We start from the raw sequence: 17,396 nt of genomic DNA, 5'->3' as shown, positions 1-17,396 counted from the left end.
TTAAAGGCATATATTTAAAACATTTGATGTGGGTCCTAACAGGAGTTATCAGTGAACTTTTTTGATCTCTCTGCTCCATCCATGTGGAAAGGAACAAGTGCTGCACAACTGCACCTTGGCCTGTACAGGCAAATAAGCAGGATGGGTGAAAACAGCCTGCCTTCCCTCTTCTAAAAGCTGCAGAGCATTTAGAGAATTGTTCTCCCCAAGAGGCCCCGGTAGTATCTATTTCTAGACTAGGATTTGCTTTCTGTTTCTTTGATACCGTTGGGAACATGGCCTGACAGAAAGCCTGGACATCTTCATTTTGCATTGCCTCTCATGGATCTGCAAAAACCTTCCCTTTCTGTTTTCCTTCTACGCAAATTAAAAAAAAAAAAAAAAGAGATATGAAGTGATGAAGTGCTGTGCAAATATTTGCAATGGAGAAAGTCCTAACTGCATGGCAGATTTTCTGTTCCAATAATATGACAAAGATGACGAAGTGGCCATTTTTCTATCAAATAAATTTATACCAGCACCTTTAAAACCACAGGACTTTGCATGATTTACTTTACATAGAAGGATCACTGCTGACATGTAAGTGTTACACTGAGCTCCCAAGCCTCACTTTAAAATATATATTAGCATTGTTAACATTTAGAAAGTGCAAAATTGGCTATTCATGAAGCTGTAGAAGGGCACTTGCAGATTCCTCTCACTTAGTGGCTGATTTCAGGGGCAATGAATTTAATCTCAGGATGGGGGTGGGTGGGTAGAGGGGATTTGGCCAGCCTGCCCAGTGGTAATACCCCCCAATGGCCTTGAAGGAATTGTCACTGTGAACTGAAACAGCATCTGCTTAACTGTTATCCTAGCCTCAGGACTGGAACTTTTTGCTTGTTGTGACGGATCACGAGAAAGACTACACAGAGCGTGAAGATGAAAACAGAGCAAGATTAAAGCCATAAAACACAACCACCAAGACACAGCTGTCCATACTGTGACTGAACTCAAGGAAATAAAAATGACAAAATATATTTGACATTCATGATGCATTTTGGCACGGGAATTTAGAACATTCGGATGACAGCAAATTTTTAGTTTATGATCTTTTCCATTATTATTACAGAGGATTTGCTGATACTATCAGTTAATGAGTCAAATCTCAAATGAGATTACTTGGTAAGAATCAAATGAATTCCCATGCTAGGCACACTGAAGAGGTAGGAAGTAAAACCAAAGCTAACCAAAATTGGTAGAATGTATACTTTTCTAACGAGAAAAAGGTGCCAGTTAGTTCAGCTGCCATAGCCAGAACAGCTTACAGCAGTCCATCGCGATGAGAGTCTGGGCTTTGCCTTGAATGTCCTGTCTGCATTAGCAGTGCCACTGAGCTATCCAACAGACGTTTGGCTGAAATCTGTACACTACGTGCAGATGGGGTTAAAGCGATTCCACAGGAACTCCACAGCTACACAAGCTGAACTGGTTACAAAAGAAGTCCTTCAAACTAACAGCCAGTGTTGCAATTTCTTAGTTTGCAATGGGCCTAACTGTCTGCAAAAATCTCTGTGGAATAATTACAGGCCAGAGACACTAACCCTTCACACTTCTGTGCCAGACTTGTAACTGCAATCATATATTACCACTCCTTGGAACACATATCCAAGAATGTATGCAAGAACATAAAAATCCTAATATTAAAAATAAACTCAGGACAACGTCGTGATGCCTTCTGCTCTCTGTAGTTCAGGTACAAGCTATACAAATAAAAGAAGGAAACCTTTTTCAACCAATATCCATACAGGGAGTAGAATTTTTTTCCATTATTTCCCTGTGCCCCGTAACACATCAAGGAAATTTGAAGTTGTTTTCAATTACATTATTTTCTAGTTATTAATAAACTCTGTGACTGTGCAATATGACTAATCTTCTAGAAAGCATAAATGAAAACAGATATTCTTTTTCTTATATCAAAGTAGAATACCTCCATTAAAATAAAATAAATCAAATCATGGCCAACTTGGCAAAGCAGCCATTTATTAGCAAAAAAATTTTTTTTTTTTTTGAAAAGTCTGTTATCTGTACAGGAAATCAGCCCAACTAATAGCTAGCCAGGAACAACTGCACATTACAAGAAAGGCAGTAGAATAGTTTTTACTATAAAATTGGGCTACTAAATTTTTGAGCACCAATTTGGACTCCATGGCTAGACCAGGCAATAACATCTGTGGGAGTGGCATCACAGCCAAATACTCAATTTACCTCATTATTACATTTTTGTCACTCTAATTAGCACTGTCAAAAATGGTCATTGAAGTAAGACCAAATACATTCATTTTTGAGCCCAGTGCAGGTGTTTTAGGTGGGAAGGGTTGGTAGCAGAGCAGAATCATGGTAAACAATGTGAGAGCAGAGGAGTAGTTAAGTGCTTTAGTGGCTGAGACAAAAAAGTGGTTGTAAAATCAGTTGGGGAATCATAACATATCTGGCCTATTCTGCAAACCCTGTGTACAGTATTGGTTGGCAGGCAAGAAAACACAGGATGAAATTTTTGCATCAGTGAAATCAATTTACATCGTAGAAATATTATACTTGTTTGAGGGAAATCCTCAAGAGAAACATGTTCAGCATAGGAAAACGGGGAATTGAGACAGGCCAACGCGCAATAAGTTGGACATTTACAAACTAGGCTTTTAGGAAACTGGCTGTTGCAATATAAAACCTGCGAAAATTAAAAAGGCAAAACTGGGTGCACACAGGTGTGCCTATCACATTCAAAAGGCTTAATGAACCCCAAAGGATAGAGCAGTCTTCCAGGGGACTGGAAAAGGATTGTGCCTCTTTGAGATACGACTGCTCCCCTGGACCCATCCCAACATGGTGCAGCTCTCATCTGCCACACAGTAGAAATCTGCCGTGTTCAACAGTTCATTTACCTTCCTAGAAAAACAACTCAATTCAGCAAACTCCCAAATTCACTCAATGCAGCTGCTCTCAAACCCCTTGTTACAGTTTAATGAAATGTGCTGACTGAGCTGTTTCATAGTAAATATTAGTTATAGCAGAGCTCGCCTCCCAAATTGAGTCTTTTAGGAGCAAGAGGATTCTGCAGTGCCGTAGCACTGACACAGAATCGCCCATAACTCACAAATAATAAAATACCATCTGAGGGCATAGAGGTTATTGCCATCAGCAGCTCCCTATGGAATTGTAAATCATTTGAACAAAGCTTACCCTTTTTAGAGAACTTCAGGCTATACATACAGGACACCAGCGTCTTACACAGTGTATGAAGACTATACCTTTAGCTCCTTCATTTAACCTTGCTTCACAAATGAATGAACCCTGTACGGGCTGCTCTTTCCGGATGAAAATAAGAAAGATACCTCGAAACACTGGCAATTTGTCTTAGAGGAAGTTTAAACCTTTGGGCTATCAGCTTGCCAACCACGTGATAAGTCATGCGGATTAACTGTAAAATGCACTGTGCACTGAAGTTCAATGGGATACACTGCAGGAAAAGCCAGTGAAATTCAATGGGATGTTATTTTTGTGAGCATCAGCAGATCAAGGCCTTTGCCCAACAGATAGGTTATGTTATTTATGCCACTGTCCTTAAAATATAAAAAGCACTGAAAATCATTCAAATTAAACCCACTTTCAACTCCACTGTATGGAATGGCATTGTGTCACCTTCAGAAACACCGCAGCACTCCTAATCTAGTGTTTCCATGAAGTCTTAGTGCTCCTGGAAGTGAAGCTTTCCTTATGAAAAAAAAAAAACCAACAACAACAAGAAAAAAAGTGGAAATGTAATACAAAGGTTGCTGCTCAAAACAATTTTTTTTTTTTTTTTATTAAGTGAATAGTGTGAATGGTCACTTGCAGCACTCCCCTACTGTGTAAACTTCAGACATTGAAAATAAAATGTTATTTTGATGCACAGCTCTTGTCTGAGTCTTTGTATGTATATCATACTCAATAAATATTTTCTGAAGTTTTCAAAATCTCCTGAATTCTTCACACTTAAATGAATAGAAAATAAGAATTATGTTATTCTTATTACTTTGAGCTGAAATGACAATGTTTCATTGCAAAGAAAAACAGAGGTTAGATATAAAAAAGTCGGTTGGGCCACCGCTTTGTTTTTGTATCAACACCTGAAAGTCCCACCAGTACGTTTTAAGGTGTTTGTCACAGATGAATTCTAGATGTCCCAAACGATGACCTTTGCCAAATACATTTCAAAGGCTAGCCTAGCCCTTGATATATCACAAATTTCTTCAAGATATTGAAGTTACATTTTCTCAATTTTACTCTCAGCTCCTTATTTATATTGTTAGTGTCATTCAAACCATCTCCTTCCCATATATGCCCTTCACATACCTACTTACACTGTGTTGTATGCTACTGTTGCCTATCACCTTCATGCCCTTTTTTTCTTTCTAGAGTTTACAACGTCTGTGATTGATGTTGCTATAATTCAAGTACCTCATCTCAGACAGAACTGGTATTATATGAAGGACTGCAACAGTGCTAAGCAAACGGTAGTCACTCTTCCATGTAATTTGTCATGTTGCTCTTTCTAGTTGAGGATGTAACCCCTTCAAGGATTCAGGACTTATAGTTGTGCTTACAGCTCAGTTGTCATGTACCTGTACTTTGCAGAGACATGACCACAGGAGTGTTTCCCAGCTCTTGGCAGAGGAGAACTCTGGAAGCACCTCTGGGAGACACTTCTTGCCTTTCACATTATCACACTTTAGCAGAACAAACCTCACCTCTCTAAGATCTTCAAACTTTTCTTGGACTACAGAGGCCCCATAGGATTTTCTTGCACCACTGCTAATTTGAATTTATCACTTCTCTGGAAAGTCATATTCATCGTTTCTGCCAGACTCACCTGAGTCTACTTTAAACACAGACAAGGAAACAAAAAGAACTTTCATCCTAATAAGGCAAAGGGTTATGTCCTTGATTACAAAACTGAAAACACATTTACAAAAGAGAAACACATCAAGAAAATACAGATGACAGACCTGACATTTAGAGTACTTTTGTTTTCCACCTTTTGTTGCGTTTATCAGTTGCAGGTGTGGCAGGATGTTACAAACCTAGAATTATTGTCATTTTTTTTAACCTGTTATTTGTTGTTCTTTTCTACTTTCCTTTCTGTTAATAAAGAGCCTCCTTCAGCTAAATATTATCCAAATCACTAAAACCAAATCAAATTTAACTAAACAAACCTTCTCTCCCCCAGACCTCCCATATTATTTGTGGTATCAATGCAATTTCACAGGAACATACATAGTTTATACACTTTTGTTTTCTTTTTAACATTCAAAGCTTTTAGAAAATGACCTACTAGGAGCTAGCAAAATGAGTTCACATTCTTGATTCATCCTGAGAAAACATATGAACAAGTTTTGGGAGTATGACTAAAGGTGAGTCTTCTGGTGACGTGCTGCATACCATTCCCTGTAATGCCAGATACCATAGGTTTTATGCCTTTCAGTTTCTATTTACTATTGCAGAATAAAAAAGTTCACTTTATATCACTCAGTAACAAACTGCTTTGGAAGAGGCAGCTTTAAGCTACCTAATCATTGCCCTCTCAAAGTATCACCAGGTGGCACTTCTGGAAATCACAGAAGAGAATGCAATTGCCATATGTAAGAAACACTGGTGAAACCAGCCTCTAAATATTCTAGTTCAGAGACATGAAGTCAGCTGCAAATTAATTCTATGAATTGCATGTCTGATGATGAAAATGAAGTAATATTAGTTATGGCCCTTTTGGCTGATACTTTTTGCTTTGCTGTTTCATCACTGCTCCTTTGTTTTTAACTTTTTATCACCCCAGTCAGGGAGCTGGAATCCTTCTCTGAAAGTGAATCTGGGCCAACGTTGCTTTGAGTCAGCAGCTGACACCTCACGGAGAGGTGAGGAGTCCTCAGCAAAAGCACTCGTTCATTTGTGGAAATTTTATTTGGAGGTAAAATTTAACAAAACACAACCTACTAGCCCACTAGGCTCATAGGAAGGGCTGCTTGAACAGAAAATGGAATTCCCTGCATCTGTGTTTACTCCACTTCTCCATTTCCCTTCTCTGCCTGTGGCATCACAGGTAGGCACACTTGCACATAACAGCAAACACTAAGCCACTACTGACAAATGGTGGGAAAATAAAGCTGTGCTCAGAAGAGAAGTGGGAACACTACAGAAAAAGCATTTAATAAATTCTACTTATTGAAAAATACCATCTAAGCACAACTATGGTCAAATGCTGACTGTGGAATCCATGCTGAGACAGCTGCTTAGGAAGACGTGAGGTCTGATCGGCTCAGTTCTCAAAGGGGCCTGGACAAGCTTCAGAAGTCATCTCACATGAACCTAAATGAGGTTCAACAAGTCCAAGTGCAAGGTGCTGCACCTGGGCCGGGGCAATCCCAGACATGAGGACAGAGTGGAAGAACAACTCATTGAGAGCAGCCCTGTGATGAAGGACTTGGGGATTCTGCTGGACGAAAAGCTCGACACGAGCCAGCAGTGTGTGCTTGGAGCCCCAAAGGCCAACTGCATCCTGGGCTGCATCAACAGAGAAGTGGCCAGCAGGGCGAGGGAGGGGATTGTGCCCCTCTGCTCTGCCCTCGTGAAGCTCCATCTGGAGTGCTGCATCCAGGTCTGGAGCCCCCAGCACAAGAAAGATGTGGACCTGATAGACTGAGTGCAGAGGAGGGCCATGAAGATGATCAGAGGGCTGGAGCACCTCTCCTATGAAAACAGGCTGAGGGACCTGGGGATGTTCAGCCTGGAGAAGGGAAGGCTCCAGGGAGACCTCACTGCGGCCTTCCAGTACTTAAAGGGGAATTATTGAAAAGATAGAGAGCAACTTTCTGTACAGGCAGATAGTGATAGGACATGGGGTAATGGTTTTAAACTAACAGAGGTGAGATTTAGATCAGATGTTAGGAGGAAATTCTTCACTCAGAGGGCGGTGAGGTTGCCCAGAGAAGCTGTGGATGCCCCATCTCTGGAGGTGTTCAAGGCCAGGCTGGATGGGGCCCTGAGTAACCTAATGTAGTGGGAGGTGTCCCTTCCCATGGCAGGGGGTTTGGAACTGGATGATCTTTAAGGTCCCTTCCAACCCAAGCTATTCTACAATTCTATGTATCAGGCAAATGGAGACTGTCTTTAAAGATGGGGGGGGGGGGGGGGCGGGGCAGGAGGTATTGTTATTTATAAACCTCAACAATGCTTTTGCTGTTCTCTCATTCCCAATAATTCCCAGAATAATTCCTCCTTAAATGAATCTCCTGCCACAGATTGCTCAATTGTGTTAATCACTTGCACTTGACCTGGACCTTGGTTGAGTAAATGGTCAGGGATTCAGTTCAAGCAGTTTGAACTATGCTAACTGCATTTGCAATGGGTTCAGTCCAATATTTTCCACACAAACAGTCAATAAGTAAAATAAAAGAGCTTCAAGATTAACACCTAACAATGTGAAAGGCACAAGACTGCAAAGAAACTTCCCCCCTGTAACTCTCTGGGGGCCCTGCGACAGACAGTTAGAATAACAGACAGTGCTTTTTGTAACAAGGCTCTGAACATCAAGGGAATGCGATGGTGTTTCAGCTCCATGTAGCTGCAGTACATGCAAATAGAATTGCAGATTAAAACCAAACCAAAACAAAAAACCCACACAACCCTATCTAACAAAGCAGTTATTCTGCTGAGGCCTTTAGGTGACATTTTAAACCACTGGTGACCATGGAGTATCCAAAGGAAATAGAAGATAAAAAACTTACAACAAGCTTGTTGTTCCATTGAAGGGTTCTGGAGATATCATCAAGCTCCACTGGCAACAAAAAGAACTAACAAAGTGAAAGATAAGACTGATGTACTAGCATAACAAGCCTGTTATTCCATTGAGAGATTTCTGTTGATACTATAGACCAGGAAAGCTGAGTTACCCTGGTTTGCAGTTTCAGCAGAATCCCACATTGCATCACTGCAGTTCTTCTACCTGAACTACATTTTTAATACAGAGGTATCCAGAAAAATTAAACATTGTTTTGTTGTTGATATTTAAAAAGTGCAATGAAGAGCCTATTTTGTAAGTTGCCTATTATGTTTCCAAATTAGAATCTGAAAACTGAGTGAACTGTCTGCAAGTGTAAAGAACAATTAAGCAGCACAGTTGAGCTAGCAGTTTTACTAAAAGAAACTGGCTTCAACCCATTTTTGCACTGGTGTGGGCCTCAAAGGTTTAAGATGAAACATGACTACACTGAGGCAGTTCTGAAAGCGAGAGTTAAAAAGCTAGAATTACACCTCTGCCAAGGAGGACTAACAAAGGCTGCCTCAATCTGTTGGAGGAAACTGGAACCGAAGAGGTATCTGAAATGGATGCTAACAGCAGGGATGGGAGAGAAACCTATAACAGGCAAGTGCAGAACAGAAAACTTCCTTCAGGAATGCACAGTGGAGGAGAAAGAATACAGCAAATCTTCTTTCCATTGAAGAGGTGGATTATTGCTGCTGATGGCCAAATGTGTATGTGCTGCCGTAAAAAGGAGCTGAGCAACAGGGACTGAAAGCAGTGATCAGATGGCTCGGTTTTTATATTTCTAAAGGTTTTTGTATTATATCCACTCAAGCCATCAATCACAACTTTATTAAACCACGAAACAGATGTCAGATCAATGGCTGTATTGGAAACATTTTGAATGACAAGCTGATGATGGAACAATTCCAGCCTCCATACATTATTAAACACATACTAATACTGCTCTTTCAAAGCTACCCATACTGGCTCGCTCAGCCTATCCTCCCTGTATGGTACCTTTTTTTAATAGTTGAACTAATTGTAGATGAATATTACATAGGAAAAGCAAGACTTACAGTAATACATAATAATAAACTAGTAAACAAAAGAAAAATTTCAAGGTTAAAACTGGTTATCTGTCTTTGCATTATGCCCCTGGGCATTAAAATTTCATTTTAGTACAATTGTAGGAGCTGAGGCTGGATTGTCAGACATAATCAGAATATTCAGAGTTATTGCCTTTTTGATGCAATCTTGACATAATATAAGTTTAGCTTTTCTTTACTTATTTGCCCACAGCCAGCCCACCAGTGTAAATGCTTTCTGCTCTTCTTGAGTGAAGAGGTATGTATGGAAAATACATATAAATAAGGCAGAAATTGCCCCTCTGGCAGATTTCCTGCTTAACTCCAGATTTCAGGCAGATTCGGGGAGGTGATCAGAGCGGCATGCTTGCCTCCCAATTCATCAGTAATGCAAACTGTATTTTCACTGGCAGAAATCAATTTGATTTTCATATAGGCAGAAAGGAATTATGTTCTTGGTGAATGAAGCACAAAGCACAGTAACTGGGAGACGCAATAGGAATAGGGGGTGGAGTTGCCACAAACTGCAGCCCATTACCTCCTCCCTTACCCCTGTACCGTACACCATCCTAGCATCCTTTGGGCTGGAATATCTACCACGGATGTGCATTTTTGTGAGGTGGATGGTGAGATCAAGTAAAGATGGATTTGCAATTTTTCTCTTGGTCTGACATCTTGATAGCTTAGTGCATCCTCCTGATTCGGAGTGCTCAGTGTAGCAGCAATGCCTGATTTTACACAGGCAATTCAATAACAGATAATTAGATGGGGTAAAAATGTTCAAATAGATAATAAAATAAAATAAATATGCATTCTTTGGAGTTTTAGAGAGGAAGAAAACTTTTTATTCCTGCTCATGGCAAATGGTTTCCTAAACAAAATTCTTTGTGCTTTTTGGGGCCAGTGACTGAAGGCTTCCCATAGCGGAAGGCTGTGAGAGTGGGGCTGCAGGAAAACTATTCCATTTTGGCTGCTGAAATGGATGTTCCCTGATGTAAGTTAGCAGCCTTGCCAGCATTTAGCCAGAAATGCCACCTGTGGCCCACTATTTAAATAATCAAGTGCATGAGAGATGAAAGGGACTGCCCCCTGAATTCCCGTGGAGTTTTAGCATGTGATTCAGGGCTGAGAGATCAAGACTTAAATCCAGTTTTTGGTGTCAAGTCTGAAATTGGCAGAGCCTGCTCTTACTCAGGTAACTCTCCTCACCAAAGGCCTAAAGAATGCTTCACTGTGAAGGGTCTCCCCCTCTGGAATGGCTCCAACCTGGACTTGAATCTTTCAGAGAGCATCAAAGGCCAGAGTAATTCCCACAAGATATGAGGCATGCAAAGGCCTTTATGCTGTTTCTCTAGCTTACTCACTAGAGAATGGATTTTCTGTTGAAGCAATATTTTAGAAACCCAGCACTCATCCTGAAATGGGTTTGAAGTCAATTCTCACTTAAGTGACCACAGAGGTCTGTTTTGGCTGAAAAATATGATATGTTAATTAGCAGAATGTCTTTTCTAAGGAAGTAAATGTGTTAAAGCTTTTTAATAAAAACCACTTTGCATACTGCAAAGCTTTTAAATTAAATTGGGACAGAGTTACAGCTGACACTGGGCAAAATTGTTTGTGACTGTTTGGCTTGTCTGTTGAAAAAAATCTGGCTGGCTTCTTGAAAGATAGCTGGTGGCTCTTTATGGTGCCCCGTTGCACAGTTTTAAAGAATAAAATTAAAAATATGCTCATAACAGAAATGTATAGTTTATGTCTTATATCTCCCATAAAACTTAGTCCTGCTGAGGTACTCGCAGTAGCATTTTTTGGACTTGGCTCAATTTGTCATGGTGTTATGCTCTCATTGCTCCTCTCCCTGGATCGAAATTCAGGCTTCAGAATAAATGAAGTAAAAATATCTCTAAATCAATCATATCTCTAAATAGGTTGTCCATTTGTTCCACACATTTTTTATTTTATTATTTTTTTTTTCTGGAACAGGCCATGCTAGTAAGATTCAATTTCAAGTCAGGATAAATATATTCAGCAAAATTGCTATTGGCAGCCAAAATCCTGAAGTTCTCCCTTAAATTCCTGACAGGAGGAATTCCTGAGGAGCTCCACAATTATATTGCTTGCATGAGGACTTTAACTGAATATGGTGCTGTTGGCAGTTATACCAAAGAGAAATCCTGTATGCAACAAAACAGGGTATCAATTGAGATTTATGAAAAGCCTGTGGATATTGTAACACCCATCAATCATCTACTCTTGAAGTTTTCCATAAAAGAGTTAAGATTTTTAAAGATAACAAACATAGGCTTATATGGTACACCTCTGTATGTATTTCAAGAAGTTGTCAGGGAATGCTGTGACCTTGAAAGATAGGACAGTGTAAAGAGCTAGGAAAATAAAGGATTTTCTTTACTTTCAGTTACAGTAAAATAAATCCTGGACTTTCTTATCACTCACTAGATCAGTCATGCCTTTGAGAGTCCTTCTTGTGCCTCCTCAAATAAGAAACATCTACATTTACAATGGCTTTGTTATGAGTATAGTAATATTGGTTTCAAGTCTGAAGAGAACGTTAGCTAGGAATTTCCTAGCTCACACTAAGATTGTGAGAAAACAAGACCAGGAGACTTAATGTCTGCAAGAGTCATGGAAATGAAAATGACAAACAGAAGGAAAAATTCATAGGAACTGCCCAGCAGCACCACCAGAATTCATTTTCCATTTCCTTGTCTAAATTTTTAAACATACATTTGAATGACGGTAATTACGCAGAAATTCTCAGTAGTCATAGTATTTCCTACAATTTAATCTGTTCAGAGGGGAAAAATGCTGATATTAACTTTTAGATGTAATTCCAACTTCTTTTGATTACTGAATGAAACATTTTAAATAACAGGAATAAACAACGAACCACCATATTAAAGATTTCTCAGAAATAAATACGGAAGTCTCAGATCTCAACAGCTGCTTTTTTTTTCTTTTTTTTAAGGGGGAAGAAGACATTAAAGTTAGAATTAAATTCAACGGATAAGAAAGAGGGAAAGGAGAGGGAGAAGGAGAACATAGGAACAGGAAGAGAAGACTTAACAGAGTGGATTATGTATCTTTGTTAAGATGTAGCTTTATAAAGTACCTTATTCAGCAACAAAAATACTTGGAAAACTGTTCCTATAGATGAGCATCAAGTAGAACAGAAAAAAGGGGAATGCCTGAACACTTCAGGGCTAACCAATAATAAGCATGTTATTAAGGGCATTATACAAATCCCTCTTGAACACTGACAGGCATGAGGCATCAACCACCTGGCTAGGCAGCCTGTTTCCATGCTTGACCACCCTCGTGGTAAAGAAATTTTTCCTCATGACCAGTCTGAACCTCTCCTGACGCAGCTTTGAGACGTTCTCTCATGGCCTGTTCTCGGGGACCAGGGAGCAGAGACCGGCACTTCCTCAGAAAGCTGCAGAGAGCCATGAGGTCGCCTCTTGGCCTCCTCTTCTCCAGACTGACAACTCAGATGTCCACAGGACATGCCTTCCAGCCCTTTTACCAGCTTTGTTGCTCTCCTCTGGATGCATTCAAGCACCTTGACGTCCTTTTTATATTGTGGAGCCCAGAACTGTGTACAATATTAAAGATGAGGCCACAACACTAAATATAGCAGGAAAATCACCTCTCCTGACCAGCTGGCTGTGCTGCGTTTCACGCACCCCAAAACGCAGTTTGCCTCTTGGCTGCCAGGGCACCTTGCAGGCTCACGTTGAGCCTGCTGTCGACCTGCACCCCCAGATCCCTTTCTGTTGAGCTGCTCTCCAGCCACTCATCGCCCAGTCTGTGCCTACATCAGGCATTACACTCTCCCAGGTGCAAAACCCGGCACTTTCCCTTCTTGAACTTCATGCCGTTGCTAATCACCCAGTGCTCCGATCTATCTAGATCCCCCTGCAAGGCCTCTTGTCCCTCCAGGGAGACAACAGCACCTCCCAGTTTCCCATCATTGGCAAACTTGCTGAGGATGCATTCCAGTCATGCATCCAGGTCACTGATAAAAATGTTGAACAGGACTGGCCCTAGACTTGAGCCCTGGGGAACACCTTAGTGACCATCCGCCAGCCAGATATAGCCGCATTTACTGCAACCCTTTGAGCAGCACAGTGGTGAAATAGAAGAAACAATTTTTAAGTACATAATAGACCTTTCACATAATTATTACACAGAATGTGCTTAAAGACGTATAATGTTTATGCCAGTGTTTTTCTAAAAATATATATGTACATGCAGTATGCACACATTCACATAGTAAATGACTGCATATTGTATATAGACTGCTGGTATTACTAAAATATTTTAGTAAAGTTTCAGAGAGTTTTAATACTTTTTATTAAGACTATTTTTTGCCTTTCTCTGACTCTGGAGTAGTTAATTGAGTCTGACTTACACAGCTTAAAGAGAAAATAACTGTTGAAATATGCATATAATTTACTGGAAACACAGCTGACCTTGACCCAAAATCACATTTTGGAGCCTCGAGCAAACTATGTATTGCTGTCTGCTATGGGTTAAAAGTGACTGCCAGATCCTATCACAAAGACAGAACTCCCATTTTCCAGCAGTATAAAACTTTCTTAATGCACAAGAAAGCAATTTTGCATTAAAAAAAAAAAATAGACGAGTACTTCCATATTCACATACGAATTAGCACAGACAATTCCTGCTAAGTACAGAGAAACTTCTGTTGACCTACTGTTTTACTACTTAATCAGTTCTGTTCCTTATAATACCTAATGGTGACTGTATGATGGTTGTAGAAATGTATCTATAGATACGTGTTTGCGTGAGGTAGCAATATGGGATATTGTTTGTGTAGGACATCGTGTTTGAGTCATGATAAAAGAAACTGATATGTTCACCTGAACAGGGCCAGACATCTTTGGACACAGAGAAAATAAATAAATAAATAAAAACACAGCAATATTAAACTACCAAGCATTGAGAGACTGAAATCTCAGGAATAAGAAAAGGCCTTGAGAAACTCAGTAGTCAATTAACGTTTTGCAAAATATAGAGTAAATAGTATAATCTATGATCTTACCGTTCCTGTTGTGCCCAAGGAAAGGTGGTTCATCTGTTGGGTCAGAGGGCCCATCATGCTTGCTGGCTGCATTGACATAGTGTGGTCCATTGTTGGTGTTATCACAGCACCCTACAAACACATATCATTTACACTTCAACATTTTGCCTTAAAAGAAAAAGCAGCATTCTCTTAGTGAGTGAACCTGGCTGAAAACTTGACATGAATCTTAAAAGAGACTAATATATCTGTCAGAGAAAATATGTTTTGTTCCTATTGACAACCAAGCTACACACATATTATTTGTACTACTAATGAGGCCATTTTATGTCAGTTCCAATTAAGTGTCATTTTTTACCTCATTACTTCTGACAAACAAATACATATGTTCTTTCTATGATGAATGCTACTGTACATTGCAAAATGCCCGTCGTTTATATTTTTCCATATCCTATATAGAACAATCTTACAGACAGAACACATATGTCCCCAATTTTCTCCGACTTCTAAAATGTTCAGTCTCTGAGATCCTCAACCTATTATGGTAATTGTCTTGGATTTTTCCAGTCTCAATTAAGAACTGTTACTCATAACATTTTATAGCTGATTGAGTAAGACTAGCTATTGACAGCGAGTGTGGTAGTGACACCCATTTAAAACACATACACAGCATTTAAAAGCATTTTTCTTCTCCTCATGAAAAACAAAGACATTAATAACAAACAGCATATGAACTAAAGCAAAAACAAGACTTAAAACAAAAATTAAACAAAAGGCATGCCAGAGCTTTGGACAAAGCTTCTTTGTCATTCATATTCCTCATCTTTTGCTCTCCCACTCCTCAGGGTCCTGGATCGGTAAACTCATGCCTTAGTGAAGAGCTGATTTTCCTCAGTTCTAAGGTGTAAAATGCTATTTCCTGTATCAGTTGGAAAAAGTCAGTCAGAAACAGGGTGGTCTGCTCCTTCTCTTGCAGATAGAGAAATAAGGAGGTAATTTCAGCTCTTTCATCATATAGAATAGCTCCACTTTGTGCGTACTTGTGTGAACACATTAGAAATTTGTACACAGAATCACCACATTAAAAAGCATGGGAAAAGGTGGATGAATCCATTTTTCACAACAAGGAAAGCTGACACTTTTTCTTTGAGATCGCTGATAAAATCCACTTGTAAACAGGAATCTAAAATAAACCAGTTCCAAAAAAACATAGCACACCTCTTAAGTATGTATCTCACATTTATGTAGACCTACGTGGCTGCCATGCCAAGCACCAGATGAACCCAAAGCTTTCAAATTTTCAGTTGCATATTAAAAATAAACAATTATAACGACAACCACCAATGCTGGGGGAAGTACCAATTGATTTTTTTTTCCTCACCTCCCAGTAATATTTTGTCTATGCACATCCTATCTGAGAAACTGAGATTTTGCAGTCTCCGTGAACTTGTTACTTGCATGCAAAGATGAAGAGGAGGTAGGTTCAGCCTGGTCAGTCCTCTTTGTAATGCCTCAGCATACAAAATACATACACATTTGTTTCATGTCACATACTGGATTACACTTCTTGCACTGACAACAGTCCCTAGAGAAATTTGGCAAATTACTAAGAATATCTTCAATGGAGGCTGTATCTGTCATGTTTCCAAATAAATACGTATAAAACAAGCCAATCAATGTGCAAGTATCAAACTTGCAACACTTGTGAATACTTTTGCATCTTTCTTTGCTATACTAATTTGTACTGGTTTGCAGCAATTACAATGAATAACCCACAGATTAACTCATTCTAATGAGCTACCACTGTGCTGACCTCCTTTGCTAGCAGGGGTCCTTGCAAACCAAGATGGTCACAAACTTTCACCCCCAAATTTCTTTCAGCATAGTGGGGTTAATATACTATTAAAAATGTTCTTTCCTCCTCACATGTCATTCTTTTCTTTCATGCTGCTCCTCTCTTTTTGCTGAAAAATCTGCCCTTTTCCTGGAAGTCTGATATCTGCTCTGCGGGACATACACTCACTCAGTCCATTCTGCATTCACCACGTTGTCAGTGCAAGTGTCTGAATTAGCACCATGCCCAAGGAAAGACATGTTCAAAATTCAGTGATCTGGGATACCAGGGCTGCACTTGCAGAGGAGCACACAGCCTGACAGGGCCCCAGGACTTGGACATCCACCTGAACTTTGGTTACGATAAGAAATCATGAGCATTATGCTTAGAACGACCCACACCACAAAACATTTTTACTGTACCAAACCATAAATGCTTAAACCAAGTTTGTCAACTGAAAAACAGTTTTCAGTTCCCTCTGCAAGCAGCTTTCTCCTTTGGCTTAGAGGCGGACAATTGCCTCAGAGGTTTCAGCACAGACAACACTGTGGTGTGTGATGGGATAAGCAGAAAGTCACAGCTACACCACAGCTTCACGTAGCCCTGCACTGCCGGCAGTAGTGGCTGCAATTAATTTAGGATCTCCCAAAGCCTTAAAATAGCTACTATTCTTTTTAAAGATGTTTATTGCACAGGTATGGTTGGAGAAACTTGATGTAATTACAAATGTGACAGACTGAAAGCTATTTCTGTGTATAAATTCAGGAATCTGAAAATGAAGGGAGAGCAGTTGTGAAGAAAGTCTTCTGATTTACTGTAGCAAACACAAGGATCAGACACACAGTGGAAGAATCTGATAGAAGATGTTTTTCAGTAACTAGTAAGCAAGAGAGTTTTGCAAATAAACTATTCACTAAAATAGGGACTGGAGAGAAAATACATCAAGGACAAAAAAATTACTCAGATATACTATATATACTACTTTTAAATAGAAAATGTATATATTCTGGTCTCTATATATACACTGTGTAAGATGTTAGGAAAAAGAGTTGGGAAAACAAATCAGGGATTTGCAGCTTTCATGAGACAGCTTAATGTGTTTGAAGCTGACAGTTACCTAGAGCAGAGAATTACATGCATTTGCCAGTCCATTAATTCAACAGAGTTTGCAGAATCCTCTTGTGATCACGTAGGGAAAAAATTATACTTAATTAAGGAAATATCGTCTGGTTGTTAGGGCAACACCCAGTCTCCAGACCATAATGTGTTTCATAATACATGCTGTCATGTCCGTCCATATTCAACTTATTCATCTGAAGAACACAATGATGTCTTGCATCAGATATTACCATCATATTAAAAGTAATTTGATTCTTTGCAGTTTATAATAGGTAGTTGCTGATAAAAGTCTGCTTGGTTACTGGCAAAGGCTGCAGAAAACATACTTCTCATCTTCATCTGCTTGGATGTCTGATTTTACTGAGTTTGTGAGCTTTATAAAGAGACATATGAGCATGGCATAATACTACTGAAGGCCAAGCTTAGTTGAAAAACCTGCAGGAAAAATTATGATGAAGTTTTTGCCACTCTCATTGC

General features: G+C 39.6%; 1 protein-coding gene across 17 annotated transcripts in view; it reads right to left on the bottom strand.

Moving 5' to 3' along the window:
* RBMS3 (RNA binding motif single stranded interacting protein 3) overlaps window positions 1–17,396 on the bottom strand; it is a 700,779-nt gene that overhangs the window by 25,534 nt on the left and 657,849 nt on the right. For all 17 annotated transcript variants that reach the window (XM_035549747.2, XM_035549752.2, XM_035549750.2 and 14 more), the window contains one exon: window positions 13,988–14,098. In XM_035549747.2, coding sequence (XP_035405640.1) covers window positions 13,988–14,098 — 111 coding nt within the window. The remainder of the gene's footprint in view (window positions 1–13,987; window positions 14,099–17,396) is intronic.

Source organism: Cygnus atratus, chromosome 2, assembly GCF_013377495.2.
Source record: "Cygnus atratus isolate AKBS03 ecotype Queensland, Australia chromosome 2, CAtr_DNAZoo_HiC_assembly, whole genome shotgun sequence".
Taxonomy (NCBI): Eukaryota; Metazoa; Chordata; class Aves; order Anseriformes; family Anatidae; genus Cygnus; species Cygnus atratus.
The sequence above is the reverse complement of the archived record's forward strand: the minus strand, read 5'-3'. Positions and strand labels throughout refer to the sequence as shown.